Source organism: Diceros bicornis, chromosome 18, assembly GCF_020826845.1.
Source record: "Diceros bicornis minor isolate mBicDic1 chromosome 18, mDicBic1.mat.cur, whole genome shotgun sequence".
Classification (NCBI taxonomy): Eukaryota; Metazoa; Chordata; class Mammalia; order Perissodactyla; family Rhinocerotidae; genus Diceros; species Diceros bicornis.
The window spans coordinates 56,674,343-56,688,064 of NC_080757.1; the positions used below are offsets into that span (position 1 = coordinate 56,674,343).

General features: G+C 58.6%; 2 protein-coding genes across 4 annotated transcripts in view; one reads left to right on the forward strand and one right to left on the reverse strand.

Annotated features, from left to right (window-relative positions):
• Positions 1-2,576: 2,576 nt before the first annotated feature.
• Positions 2,577-10,246, forward strand: SPHK1 (sphingosine kinase 1). Its single transcript, XM_058561707.1, is given in 7 exon segments — positions 2,577-2,655; positions 7,776-7,928; positions 7,931-7,978; positions 8,327-8,479; positions 8,560-8,654; positions 8,736-8,851; positions 9,155-10,246. Coding segments are annotated over 7 exon segments (1,416 nt in total). The 5' UTR covers positions 2,577-2,591; the 3' UTR covers positions 9,942-10,246.
• Positions 10,247-11,261: 1,015 nt separating this feature from the next.
• Positions 11,262-13,722, reverse strand: part of UBE2O (ubiquitin conjugating enzyme E2 O) — a 58,893-nt gene continuing 56,432 nt past the window's right edge. For 2 of the 3 annotated variants that reach the window (XM_058561706.1, XM_058561704.1), the window contains exons 17-18: positions 13,623-13,689; positions 11,262-13,474 (exon numbers count right to left, since the gene is read on the reverse strand). In XM_058561706.1, the coding sequence (XP_058417689.1) occupies positions 12,804-13,474; positions 13,623-13,689 (738 nt within the window). In that variant the 3' untranslated portion in view covers positions 11,262-12,803. The remainder of the gene's footprint in view (positions 13,475-13,622; positions 13,690-13,722) is intronic. The other variant, XM_058561705.1, reaches the window with a different exon arrangement.

Below are 13,722 nucleotides of genomic sequence, written 5' to 3' on the forward strand. Positions count from 1 at the left end.
CTGATGGTGCCTTGAAGGAAAAATGCCATCTTAACTCATTCTGAAGATGCTAGCCACGTTGCTGTGGTCAGGACTTTAGGGCAATGAGCAGAGAACAGGGAACTCTGCTTTTGGAAATAGCTCTCCTCTCAGATCAACAGAGCATCACTCCTTTCGCTCCACAAAGGCTTAGGGGCATGCGTGTGGAATTAGGTTACGGTATCCTTTGCCCCCAGCCCTCCTCCCCGGCCCCAGCTGTCCAGCCCATCCTGTATAATCATTACTTAAATTACCAGGGTTGTGTTTGGAAAGAATCGAAGGGTTTGACCTTCAGGAAGTGAGCCGCCAGGGAAGAGGAATTTCTATTTTTGGAATGTGGATAATGAGCGTCAGGGGTGGGCAAGCCCCACTCCAGGCTCCATGTCTTTCATGCAGCTTGGTGAAGTAGGGCACCCATGCCCCTCTATTGCCTGCTCCCACCCCCCTCGCCCCCTCCCCCCAATTGGCCTCTATGGAGGAAGCCTGATCCGCTGCATAGCGCAGTTTAGATAAAAGACGAGACATATCCCCCAGGTGGCCACCAGGGGCCAGCAGGGCGCCTCGAACGGCATTCCAGAGGCAGCGTGTGCTTCCCTTGACAGGGTGAGAAAGGATGTCACCTTCCCTCAGGGTAGATGGGGGTCCACCCCCAGGTGGGAGGAAACAGCTCCAGACCATCAGCACAAATGCGCTGCTCAGCTTGCGGCTGTGTCCAGCCCACTGTCTGTTTGGTTTGGGAACAATCCAAGGACACATCGGCTTTTGAGAGATGTGAAAGTGGAAAACATTGCACAACAAAAAGCCCCCGGAAAACTGTGTACACACCCATCCCCTTGGCCTGGATGCTGGGCTGCTACAAGGTGAAAGCAGCTCTGCTTTCCTGCTCCAGAGGTCCCAGGTCCCTCTTCCTGATTCCCAGAAGTTTTCCAAGGCATTTTGACATATAGCTGTCAGCTTCTCTTCCCCTGGATGAGCGCTTGTCCCAGTTGCCCGAGGTCTCCAAACCAGTATAAGTGAGCACGTGAGCGTAGTTGGGTGGGGTAGGGGGCTGGCTGCAGCCTCATAGGGGAACCTTCTCTCCCCTCACATGTATTCAGGATGGGGGGTTGGGCATTGGAGACTGGGCCAGAGCCTGCTTTTGGCCCAAACCAGAGCTGATGTCAGCAGGAGCCTGGAATGTTCCTAGCCCCGGCTCTCCATGTGGCTGGCCTGGTCCAGCCTTACCACAGAGGAGTAGAAGCAACTGGACTGTCAGGTCACACGACAGGAGCTGAGAGGGCCACACACTTCCCTTTGGTACCCAGGGGGCCCATGCACTGTGCCAAGCCCTTCTTGCAAAGCTGAGTGGAGAATTCTGCCAGGCAGAAAATGGATGGGCTGGTCTGCTTCCCACCCTTTCATCAGGTGAAAAGTTGGGGTTTTGCAATCCTATAATTACTATGTTTAGCAAAGATGCCAATTTCTCCCTCTTGGGTAATTTTTAAAAATGGAAACCAATTTTCTTTGTAGGAGTCTCTACCCGATGAGCCAAAGATCACGAAGTCCATAGAAACACATGTCGATCTGAGCAAGTGTGTCTTCAGTCCCACATGACAGATACTTATTTAGGGGAAGGCAAGTTCCTGGTTTGTGTGCACTTGGTGGTGCTGGGGAGGTGGGAAATGTTAGAAAGAAGGTTCTGTAGCCAAGTAAGGACACAGTTCCCAGATTATTTCCCTATCTGTGGCTGGCAGAATAACAGTCCCCCAAAGATGTCCACATCATAATCCCTGGAACCTGTGAATATGTCACCTTATATGGCAAAAACGATTTTGCAGATGCTATTAAGGCTCTTGAGATGGGGAGAGTATCCTGGGTTATCCAGGTGGGCCCAATGTAATCACAGGGTCTCTATAAGAGGGAGGTAAGAAGGTCAGAGTCAGAGAAGATGTGACAACAGAAGCAAGTCAGATAGAGATTTGAAGATGCTATATTGCCAGCTTTGGAAGTAAAGGAAGGGGTCCAGAGCCAAGGAATGCAGGTGGCCTCTAGGAGCCAGAACAGGCAAGGGAAGACAGCCTGCTGACTCATTTTAAACTTCTGACCTCCAGAACTGTAAGATAATAAATTTGTGCAGCAATAGGAACCTAATACACCAACATAAAACTCAGCTTTGTTCTTCCAAGGACTGGGGAAAAATCCATCTGCTCAGGAAGCCAGAGATGCCATAAACCAAGGTGTGAGGTAAGATCTGAAAGTCGAGGAGTCAGGGCAGTGTGCAAGCCTGGACAGGGAACCCGGGAAGCCAGCACAGACATAAACAACTCCTTCCAACAGATCACACCCTCTCGACACTGGGAGGTGGGTGGGTCCAACTTGCAGACACCCCCTCTGACACCCACATGAGCACGCACTATTTCCCTCTTTCAAGGCAGCTGATACTGTATTGTTATACTTTTTTAATGAAACATGTCATACATGAATTCACACTAGAGTCCTAATAGACTCCGGCCACTGTGGAGCTCGGGGTAGAGGACCCAGCGACCAGGCTGGCTCGGGGTGGTGATCGCTCACCCCAAACTTCGTGCCTCTTGATGTCCTCTCAAGTTCTGGGATTTTTATGCAACTGGACTCCCCTCCCCCGGCAGCCCCCAGGGAGTGAGGAGCTGGTTTGATCCAGAGAGCTACAGGGCTCTGGCTCATCCTCTGGCCAGAACCTGAGGCCTCGAGGGGAAAGCCCCCAGGAAGAGACCCTTTGCCTCTGGACGTGGGGGCTCAGTTCTAGGACCGAAGAGCCTTTGATGGCACCTGGCCTAGGCTCTCTGGACTTCTCGGATAACTTACTGGTCTTCCCTCCCAGAGTAATTTGCATTTGAAAAAGAACATGCCCACAGAAGATAATTCAGACCCTAAAAGAACAAATCTCAGCCAAATCTTCCACAGGGAGAAGGCCATGTGAAGATGAAGGCAGAGATCGGTTGATGCACGTACGAGCCAAGGAACACCCAAGTTGGCCAGCAAACCACCAGAAGCCAGAAGACAGGCATGGGGCAGATTCTCTCTCACAGCCCTCAGAAGGAACTGACCCTGCCAACACCTTGCTCTTGGACTTCTGGCCTCCAAAACAGTGAGACAGTAAGTTTCTGTTAAGCCATCCAGTTTGTGGTACTGTGTTAAGATTACCCAGGGAAACTAACACAAATGCGTTCAGATGTTGGACAGGCAGCTGAAATGAGTGGAGTGGGTGTGGCCCGCAGGCTTCCACCTTGAGAGGGCTCTGGAAGCTAATTACCTTAGACGGTAGTCAAGATCAGCAGGCCTGCAGGTGAGTCATGTGGGAGGCAGAGCCCAGAGGCTCAGAAGAAACCTGGATTCCCAGCCTCAGCAAGAGCACTGACAAGGACAAGGAGGCCACTCAAGGGGTAGAGTGAAGCTCACCCCAGCACACACCCAGAGTAGCCGAACCACTGCAGAAAGAGAAACTCGGAACACTTCCTGGAGGCAGCCAAGAAACCTGCATGACCAGTCTGTTCTTCTGAATCTCCACGTGACACACTCCACCACCCCCAAGCCTGGCACGGTCACCAGCATCTAGGAAACTCTCAGAATGGAAAGCCACATCTGGGGCTGTCCTACAACACAAGTCTTAAAAAGAGTTTGCAGAGCTGGACACTCCCTTCCCTTGCCCTTGCAGCCTCCCAGGCAAAAGAGTTGTGGTCTCGGGAGGCGTTGAGGCCCTGCAATTCAACTTGGGAGCTGAAACCTCTGCCGGAAGGTAGCCTCAGGGGTGGCTGAGGTGGCAGGAATCCTCTCCCAATAAAAGCAAGTCATTTGCCATTTGGCAGCCTTGGCTCCAAGTTTCCACAGAGCTGGGGCCAGGCCGGGTGAACAATTGCTTTCTTTCTCTGAAGAAGGAAAAAAAACGGGGTTCTCAGGTGCGTCTCCCTGGAAAGGCTGTGTACAAGGAGGAAGCGAGTGGCTGGGGTAGATGGAGAGGCAGTCTCCTTCACTTGTGAGACAGGTATTACCGGCTCTAGGTTGGCTGTCAGGTCGGATTGAGCCTGAACCCAGGCCCATGGTGGGCCTCTCTGGGCACAGCGGCTAGTTGCTTAATCAGGACCTAGGGGACAAAGGCTGGAAAGTGCTTCAAGATGCTTCTCCTTCCTCCGGGAGACTCCTTCTGAAACTCTGGGTTCCTGGGGAAGCTCTGTGGCGAGCAAGCCATCAGGCCAACAGATACTTAAACATCAGCCATCAGCGATCAGCCAGGGATAGGCTCAGCCTTCCAGGCTGGGGGTCAGGGCTCCTGGGTTTGCTTCTCTGCTCTGTTGGGAACTGGTTTGGCAGCTTGGGCAAGACCCTTCACTTCTCAGGGTTTCGGTTCCCCCAGTTGTCAAAAGGGGAAAAGCATCTTGCTCTTGCCCAGTCCTGTCTCTTGGCCCAGGGATGCTGATGGGTGAGTTTCTGGAGAGGAGGTCAAGTTCTATAGAGAGGGGCTGGAAGGCGGTGTGGGCCTGCAGAGAGGCAGCCTGGGAGGGGCAGAGCCCCGATCTCTGCCTTCATCTTCACATGGCCTCCGTGTGGAAGATTTGACTGAGATTTGTTCTTTTAGGATCTGAATTCTCTTCTGTGGGCATATTCTTTTTCATGCAGCCTGGGGGCGGGGGAGGGGAATGACAAGAATGAGGGAGTAGAGCAGAGGCGGTGGAGGTCAGGGGGCCGGGTGAGGCGGCAGGAGGACAGAGGAGCCATTGTGCAGACTGGAACCCGGGCCAGAGGGCTTTGCCCTTCACCTCCCTCCCACTGGGCTCGCCTGAGTCGGGAGGGGAGCCCCGGAGGCGCCAGATAAAGAACCCAGCAGGCTGCTCCGCCTCTCCTCACCCGCTCGGTTTCTAGTCAACTCCGCCCCCCGAGACTCCAGGGGCTCCAGCCTGGGGCGCCGGGAGGAAGAGAGGGGCCCTGTGGCAGGCAGGCTTTCTCACCACGGACTCACGCACAGCCAGGTGTTCGCTTCCTTGTGCCTCAGTTTCCCATCTGACTCCAAGGTTTACGACGGCGGCTTTTCAGGCCTGATGGAAGTGCCCTCCCCAGCGGGGGAGAGGAAGGGAGAGGCTGCCCTGGTCGTCTCCGCAGCCACCTCCCTCCAAAGCTGAGATCTCGGGGAGCACCGCCCCGCGTCCCGCGTCTTTTAGGCGCCAAAGCCCAGACTTCGGCCATAGCCCGCGCTGGAGGAGAGGGGAAGGGAAGAGAGGACGGGATCTCGCTCTCGGTTTCCGAACTGAGCCCCTTTCTCCCGCCGCCGCTCGCATCCCCGCACCGCGTGACTGCGGCACTGCGGCTGAGCGCAGCCCTCAGCTCCCCGCGCCGGATTCCCGGAGCGTGCGGGGCCCGGAGGTTCAAGACCAGACCTAGGCGGACACGCGGTGCTGCGAGAGGGTGATGACACTCCAGCTCCTTCCTCTCGTTCGTAGTTTCGTGGGGTTTCTCGACCCGTGAGCGCGTCGCTGAGTCACCTTCCTGGGACGTGCTCCGGACGCTCAGGACCCAGCCAGGGTTGCCCGGGGACCGCGCAGAGCGGAGGCGCGCACCACCGCGGCGCACACGGAGCTGCCGGCCGCCAGACCCGCGCATCCCAGGCTGCGCCGCCCCCGCCGCCCCCACCCTCGGGCCCCGCCCCCCAAGTCGGGGCAGATGTGGGTGTGAGCACTCTGCAGCCTGAGCCTGGACTACCTCAGCCTCCTACAGAGGTTTGGTTTTTTCTAACTTTGGCCCTACCAAGTCAGGTCACCAAGTCGGCCTTGGCAACTTCCTCCCCCGGGTCTGTGCAAACAACCCCCCAGGGATTTAATTCAAGTTGGCGGCGGACACTTTCAGGTCAGACACTTGCCTGTGAAATGTATATCACACACACTGACACACGCGTCCCCGTTTGCCTACATCGCCTCCCTCCCGGGCGCGTTTGCATCTTTCCGCTGAGCCAGTGGGGGCGACGGGGGATACGCCCCGATGATGCTTGGCTCTTCAATCCCAGTGGGGACCCCTAGGCCTGTTTACACCGCTAGGCTTCTCCCGGGTAGGTGAAGGGCTTGGGCCTGGATCGCCCGCTGCGGGGCAGCTTCTCTGGTCCAGGTGAGCCTCAATAGTGTCATCTGGGGAAAGGATACAACTTTTGAGGTTCTTGACAAGGCCTCCTTCTCCGGACCGAAGCCCTCCAGCCGGTCGCTCGCCCTCCTCGGGACGGCACGCCTGGCTGCCTCGGGCTTGGTGGCTGCCGGCCGAGCTGCCGCGTCAGAAAGGTAAAAATAGTCCTATGGGGGAAAACGGGGCGACAGGAGAGAAGTCCGAGCACGGAGGAGAGGCACCCGGGGGTGTCTGGGCCTTAAATTCCGAGCGGGCTGGGGTGGGGCGTGGGAAGGGGGCGCTGCATGCCCGTTGCGGGCCGCGCGGGTAAGTTCTGCGGGAAGACCCTGGAGCGGGAGGTCGTAGCGTCCAGGGGCAGCCGAAGGTCTGCCCGGAGCGCTGAGCCGCCCGCGCCCGGCGCCCCACTCCGGGCCGCTCGGACTTTGAGCGCCGCGGCGAGTTCGCGCAGGGCCTGCGCTGCGCGTTCACCCTCACGCGCCCGGGACGCTGCGCTTGCGGCGCGCCTCTCGTGGCCGGGTTCGGGGCTCAGCGCCTCGCCGACTGCCTCCACCTCTCCTCCGGCCCGGCCGCAGCGCCGCCTTCTCGCCGGTCGCCTACTCCGAGCGGCGGGGGCGCGTGACCAGGTTCCAGGTCCCAGCCAAGAGCCTGCGTGTGGCTGAGCCGTGGGCGCTGACCGTGCCGCAGGCGGCCGGGTGAGACCCGGGGCGGGCGGGCCCAGGACTCGCGGGGCGTCTGTTCCACCTCTGCGAGTGCAAGGAGCGCGGGGCGTGGCCAGGCCGGGCGCGGAGCCACAGCGCCCTCCCAGCGCCCTCACAGCGTCCTCACAGCGCCCTCACAGCGCCGCGGCGCTGGATGGCGAAGTTGAACGAAAAGTTTGAGGCCGGAGGCAGCGAGGCCGTGGAGTCAGCGTTTGCCCGGCGCTCCAGTTGTCCCTCAGACGCGGGGCTGAGCCCAAGACGAGGCCACTGTAGGGAACGGAGATGGCGTCTCCCCAACAAACCGGACCGACTGGGTAGGGCCGCCCGCCCTGCCTTCTCGCCGCTTGTGGCTCCTGGGCGGCCCGGGGAACTGGCCACGCACCGCCCGGCGTCCGCGCCCACTCGGCATTCGGCTGAGGGAGGCGGCAGCTGGCAGCCGGGCTCGGGCTCAGGCCTTGCGCGACCCCGGCGCTGTTCCCACGAGCGCGGCGCGTGCGGCGACCCCGGCCGCTCTGGAGCTCTGGGTAGGGGACCCGGCGATCAGGCTGGCTCAGAGCAGCGATCGCTCGCCCCGAACTTCGTGCCTCTCGATGTCCTCTCACGTTCTGGGATTTTTATGCAACTGGACTCAGCTCCCCCCGGCAGCCCACAAGGGGTGAGGAGCTGGTTTGATCCAGAGAGCTACAGGGCTCTGATTCATCCTCTGGCCGGAACCTGAGGCCCCGAGAGGAGAGCCACCAGGAAGAGACCCTTTGCCTCTGGACGTGGGGGCTCAGTTCTAGGACGGCAGCGCCCTTGATAGCACCTGACCTAGGCTCTCTGGACCTCTCGGAAAACTAGGCGATTCCGGAGCGCGCGCGGCTCCCCGAGGGTCTAGCTGGGCATCCCCCACCTTAGGCGCCGCTCCAGATTCCGCCAGCGCTGTCTCTTCTCCCTCAGATCCAGCAGCCGCAGGGAATGACGCGGATGCCCCTACAGCCCCGGCTTCAGGCGGGGAGGGCGAGCCCCAGAGCCAGCACCGCGACGCCCGCCTGGGTAGCACCGATAAGGAACTGAAGGCAGGAGCCGCTGGAGCTGGCAGCGCCCCAACAGTGCTGGGGACCCCTGGCAGCGGGAGCTGCGGGTCGAGGTTATGGATCCAGGTTTGTGGGGGCCTGGCGGGGAAGGGCTGTAGGGAGATCCCTTCTCTCCCTCGCCAGGAAGGATGGCCAGAGTCAGCTGGACAAAAGGAAGGGGCTGGGGACGCTCAAGAGAAACACTGTCCCGACAAGGCCAGAAGCTAGCCGGGTCTGAGCCAAGGACCAGGGTGTCAAGGGCGCGGTGCTCCACCCTGGAGCTCCCCACTGGAGGCCGCTGCCTCTGGCCAGGCTCTATTGGATCAATTACTCGGGGATTTCAGGCACCACGCTTCCATCCCGGTGCCCCTGTTGTGATTCTCAGCCCCCTAGTGGTCGGTTGGGGACGCGGCCTTTTTGGGTTTGTTTTTACAGCGAAGGGGCCCCGGAGCCAGCTCCCACGGCCCTGCCGCGTGCTGGTGCTGCTGAACCCGCGCAGCGGTAAGGGCAAGGCCCTAGAGCTCTTCCGGAACCACGTGCAGCCCATGCTAGCCCAGGCGGATGTCTTCTTCACGCTCGTGCACACTGGTGAGTGCCTCTCCGAGGGGGTGCAGGGAGCATCTCCTGCATGGGAACCGCCAGCCCTGATAGCCACCCTGTCTCTGCAGAGCGGCGGAACCACGCCAGGGAGCTGGTGCGGGCGGAGCAGCTGGGACGCTGGGACGCGCTGGTGGTCATGTCTGGAGATGGGCTGATGCATGAGGTGAGGCCTGCACCAGGAGGCTGGGCATGGGTGGGAGGGTGCCGGGTGCTTCCTCGGCTGAGGTCACCCTTGCTCCTACAGGTGGTGAACGGGCTCATGGAGCGGCCCGACTGGGAGACCGCCATCCGGAAGCCCCTGTGTAGCCTCCCAGCTGGCTCTGGCAATGCAGTGGCAGCTTCTGTGAACCATTATGCTGGGTGAGAGCCCAAAGGCCAGAGTGGGCCTCAGTTTCCCCTCAGTACCACCCTACTGCCGGGTTTTCTTTTATAGTTCCCATATGCTGGGGTAACTTCCATTCCCTCTTCTCTGGAGCCTCGACCCTCAATCCTGGGGCCCTCTCTTGGTGACTCCAGCTGGCTGCCTCCACCTGCTCCATCTGTCCTTCCTGCCAACTCCCTAGGGACCCAGTGTCGACTTGCCTGCCCCAAATCCCCAGGAGGAGGAAGCGGAGGATGAGTGAGGGCTCCGGCCCTGCCCCCTCTGACCTTTTTCCCCTGCAGCTTTGAGCAGGTGACTGATGAAGACCTGCTGACCAACTGCACGCTGCTGCTGTGCCGCCGGCTGTTGGCACCCATGAACCTGCTGTCGCTGCAAACGGCCTCGGGGCTGCGCCTCTTCTCAGTGCTCAGCCTGGCGTGGGGCTTCATTGCTGATGTGGATCTGGAGAGTGAGAAGTTTCGGTGCCTGGGGGAGTTGCGCTTCACTCTGGGCACCTTCCTGCGCCTGGCAGCCCTGCGTGTCTACCGGGGCCAACTGGCGTACCTCCCCGTAGAAAGGGTGGTCTCCAAGATGCCCACCTCCCCCGCTCTGGACCGGCAGGACCAGCAGGGCCCTGTGGATGCCCACCTCGTGCCCCTGGAAGAGCCAGTGCCCTCCTACTGGACTGTGGTGCCAGAGCAGGACTTTGTGCTGGTGCTGGTGCTGCTGCACTCGCACCTGGGCAGCGAGATGTTTGCTGCACCCATGGGCCGCTGTGCAGCCAGCACTATGCATCTGTTCTACGTGCGGGCAGGCGTGTCTCGGGCCATGCTGCTGCGCCTCTTCCTGGCCATGCAGAAGGGCAGGCACATGGAGTGTGACTGTCCATACTTGGTGTATGTGCCTGTGGTTGCCTTCCGCCTGGAGCCCAAGGATGGGAAGGGTGTGATTACTGTGGACGGGGAGTTGATGGCCAGTGAGGCTGTGCAGGGCCAGGTGCACCCAGACTACTTTTGGATGGTTGGTGGCTGCATGGAGCCCCCACCCTCTCTGGAGCCACAGCCCCCGCCCAGCCCAAAGCCTCAATAGAGGCCACCTCCAAAAGAGCTCTTATGACTCTGAGGGCCTTGTCATGCTGTAGTCTGTCTACTCACTCTACTCTGAGCCTCAGGACCCTCTCTCCTCCCCCAGGACTGGATGGCCTGTCCACAGCTCATGTAGGGACAGGACTCCTGGAGAAGCGTGGGAAGGTGGAGGTGCTTTGGAGGAACAGACTCTGCCCAACAAAGGCCAGAATGAGGCCCTGGGCCAGAAGCCCAGCTGGTTGGACCCCCTTGCCTATGGAAGTTCCACCTCATGAATCAAATCTAAATAAAGTGACATTCCCAGCGTACTGGTCTTATCCTAGGGGTTGGGGAGGGAGTGGGGTCTTGCTCCTGCAAGGGCTCCAGAATTTAACAGTGATGCCAAGTGGTGCCTCCTGGATTGGGCAACACGTGGTACTGGCCCCTGGGAATAGTCGTTTTGGTGGTGGGCACAGGACCAGAGCTAGCCTGGCTTATTTTGCAGGGGGTGGGGCCCTGCCCAATGATTATACCACCTTCAGCCTAGAAAAAGCCAGGGAGCTTAGCCAACTGCCTTACTCCACACCTGGGAAGACAGGCTTGCAGCTAGTATGTCTTACCTACGGCCACACAGCTATCTTGTCTCAGCGAAAAGGGGAAATGTCTCTGAGTTAGGGGCATCGGGGAAATTGGCAAGGAGCAACAGAAGTCAAAATGGCAGGCAATCATTCCCTTTTTAAAAGGAGTCTGTCATCCTTCCAGTGAGGGCTCTAGGTCTCCCCTAGTCTTGCCCCACCTCCTCTGCCCTACCCCACCCCAACCTGGTGGAGTGTTGGGCAGGAGTTAAAAGGAATCAGCAAGGAGGGGCAGATGCCCATCTCCCAAACTGGGCAACCATTTTAGTTTAAAGCCCAGGCCAGGTGCTTCGATGTCAGCTCTCCCAGCATTTGGAAGGAACTGAACTGGTGGAACTGGTCCATCGCAGGTCCCTGGGGACCACGGCTGCTGCTAGCAGACGGTGCTAAAAATGGGCTCTTGAAGAATGGAACACAGCCCTGCCCAGAGGCAAGAGCACTGACCCACCGAACTTCTAGATCCTGATCTCCCAGCTCCTGTGAATCCTATGACTGGAAACGCAGAAGGCATGGAAGCAGACTGGGCAGGGGGAAGATGCTGCTGCCACGAGCCTTCTCGGGCAACAGGGGTCTTTCCTTCCCCTAGGGAGGGGTGTGCAAGGTGCCCCACAGGGGAAGAAAGGCGACAGAGCCCAGATGAATGGCAGAGGCAGGTTTAATGGTGCCACCTTGTCTTTTTTGTACACTGTGAATGAGCCAAACAAAAAAAATGCAAGTAAAAAAAAAGTTTTAATCACACAGCACTTTATACAGATATCTTAAGCAGTAGGCATTCACATCTCCACATGAACAACGCACTGGGAAGCACAGCCCCACCACTCACTCTGGATGTTTCCCAAACAAGATACTGACTCTGGGCTCCAAATGCCGCGGCCCATGGTCCAGCTCCATCCTTCCCGCAGCTGCTGCCCACTGGGTGGTTATGGCACAGCACAGGTGTGGAGCCAGCTTAAGGCGGACAAGACGCATCATGCTTTGGCTTCTTTTTTTTTTTGTCTTTTTCTCCTAATAAGAGTTAATATCTTTGCTTTTGAGATTTATTTTCTTTCAACCTTAAATATTACATACATACACCAAAAATTACATAGCTGCAATGTGCTCAACAGCATCCTCTTAACCTGGAGCTTCACATTATCAAAAGCTTAGAAAACTTGTAAACCTCTGGGCTGTCTCTGCAAGGAAGGAGAACCCCTGCCGCCACCATCCTCTCCCCAGATTGAGCCTACAGAGTTTGTAAGCAAAGGGCTGACAGGAGGGCTGGCTGGCTCCGTGCTCAGTGAGCTCCCACCGCCTCCCAGCATTAGCATTTGATAGTGGGAGGGGCAAAGTCTGTGGGAGAGGCCCCAGCACTTGCCCTGGCCTTGCTTGTGCTGCTGCTCCAGCCTCTTGGGGCCCCGGGATGGGGCTGAGCAGGCAGCAGTCATCATCAGCTTCAGTCCAAGCAGGCGAGGCCTCACGGCCAGAACTGCCGATCCCCCAGCCACCCGGGACAGGAAGAGCAAGGCACCTACAACTGCTTCCTTTCCAGCAGCTCCCTGGTCCTCACTCCACGTTAGTGTGAGGGCCACCACCTCTCCCGTGTGTCACCCTGAACCCAGCCTGGTCCCAACCTCTCTCAGAGAGCAAGTTCAACAGGCCTGAGGGCTATCCTGTGGTAAACGGGCCAGAGGAGACCCAGAAGTCAGTGACAGCAGCTGCAACTCCCAAGGAAGGGTGGTGATGCTGGGGGATGAGGGAGGAACTGATAGCGGTGGCAGCAGGAGGGCCTGAGACACACGGAAACTTCAGAGGAACTGAAGAGGTTGAAAGGGACCAGGGGAATTGCTGGAGCAACCCACACTTCATGCAAGGCACATCCACTCATCCTGCTGATGTGCACAGCACTGAGCCCAAGCGAGCCCTTAGGTCAGGCCCTAGGAAGACCCCACCTCCGACCTGAGATGGAGATGGTAAGGGAGCAAGTGCCGGGACATTCTGCCTGGAGTGACAAGTGGAACATCAGCAACAGGGTTCAGATTTTCTTTGCCACAGGGAAGCCGCCTGTTGAAAGACTGCTTCAAAATAGAAATGGCAGCATCTCAAGAAACTTCTTGCACTTCAGCATCAAACTCACCTTGGGAAAACGAGGGCAATGGGGGGCTGGCATTGGAGACAGAGGAGAAAATGGCAAGAGGGGAGATTCCGGGGAAGGGAGTGAGCAGGCAGCAGCTGGCCTCTCCCCACTGTGATGCTCCTTCCTCAGGGGCTGGCGGCTACTTGTCCTCTGTGCTCTCAGGCATGCCTGCCTCTATGAGAGCGGCCCGGAACTGCAGCAGGACACCCTGAATGCTCTTGATGAAACCCTTAGAAAGTGGGAAGAGGGGAAAGCCGATGTCAGGATAGCCACTCTTCTCAGGCAAGAAGCTCCGGTAGCTCTTTCTCCGCTTCTTTGGTTTGACACTGGGTGGTACTGAGGCGTCAGGCGCTGCCTCCGAAGTCTGGTCTGTGTGGTCCCTGCTAGCTGAGGCCGGGCCCTGGGCGCCACCCTCCGAGTCTGAGCCCTGAGAGGCCTCTCCAAGGGCCAGCCCTCCATCCTCAGGTTCTTCTCGGCCGAAGTCTGAGAGCTCGGTCACAGCAGGCGGCTCTGGAGAGCCGCTGTCCTTGGGGACCCCGTTGGGCAACGTCTGGGCCCTCTCCAGCAGGGCATGGGTTTCCAGCCAGGACTCGATGCGGTTCACCAGCCGCCAGCCGCTGATACTGAAGTGCTGCCGAATCTCCTGCTCGAAGACCTCGGGGGGCCGCCGTACCAGCTGGGTCATCGACTGCACCACGCGGATCAGCGCCATCTCGTTGTAGCAGCGACTGTTCTCATAGCCCTCCTGCAGGCCCCGGTCACTGTCAAAGCCAGCTTCGTTGTAGTACGGTTCATTCACCAGGATTAGACCTGTGGAGGAACAAGCCCATTAGGGCAGGCCTGACCTCAACCCCAGAGGGGACAGCCAGAGCTACAGGCAAGAGGTGGGGGATGGAAAGACCTGGAGGGAGCCTCAGGCCAGAGTCACTGTGCCCCCCAGCAGTCCTCCGCACCCTACCCATGGTACCTTGGATGGAGATGAGCACCTGCAGAAGGCTAGATTTGCTTGTCCACCTCTCTGTCCCCTGAAATACATACACAGCACGATCAACTCTGTC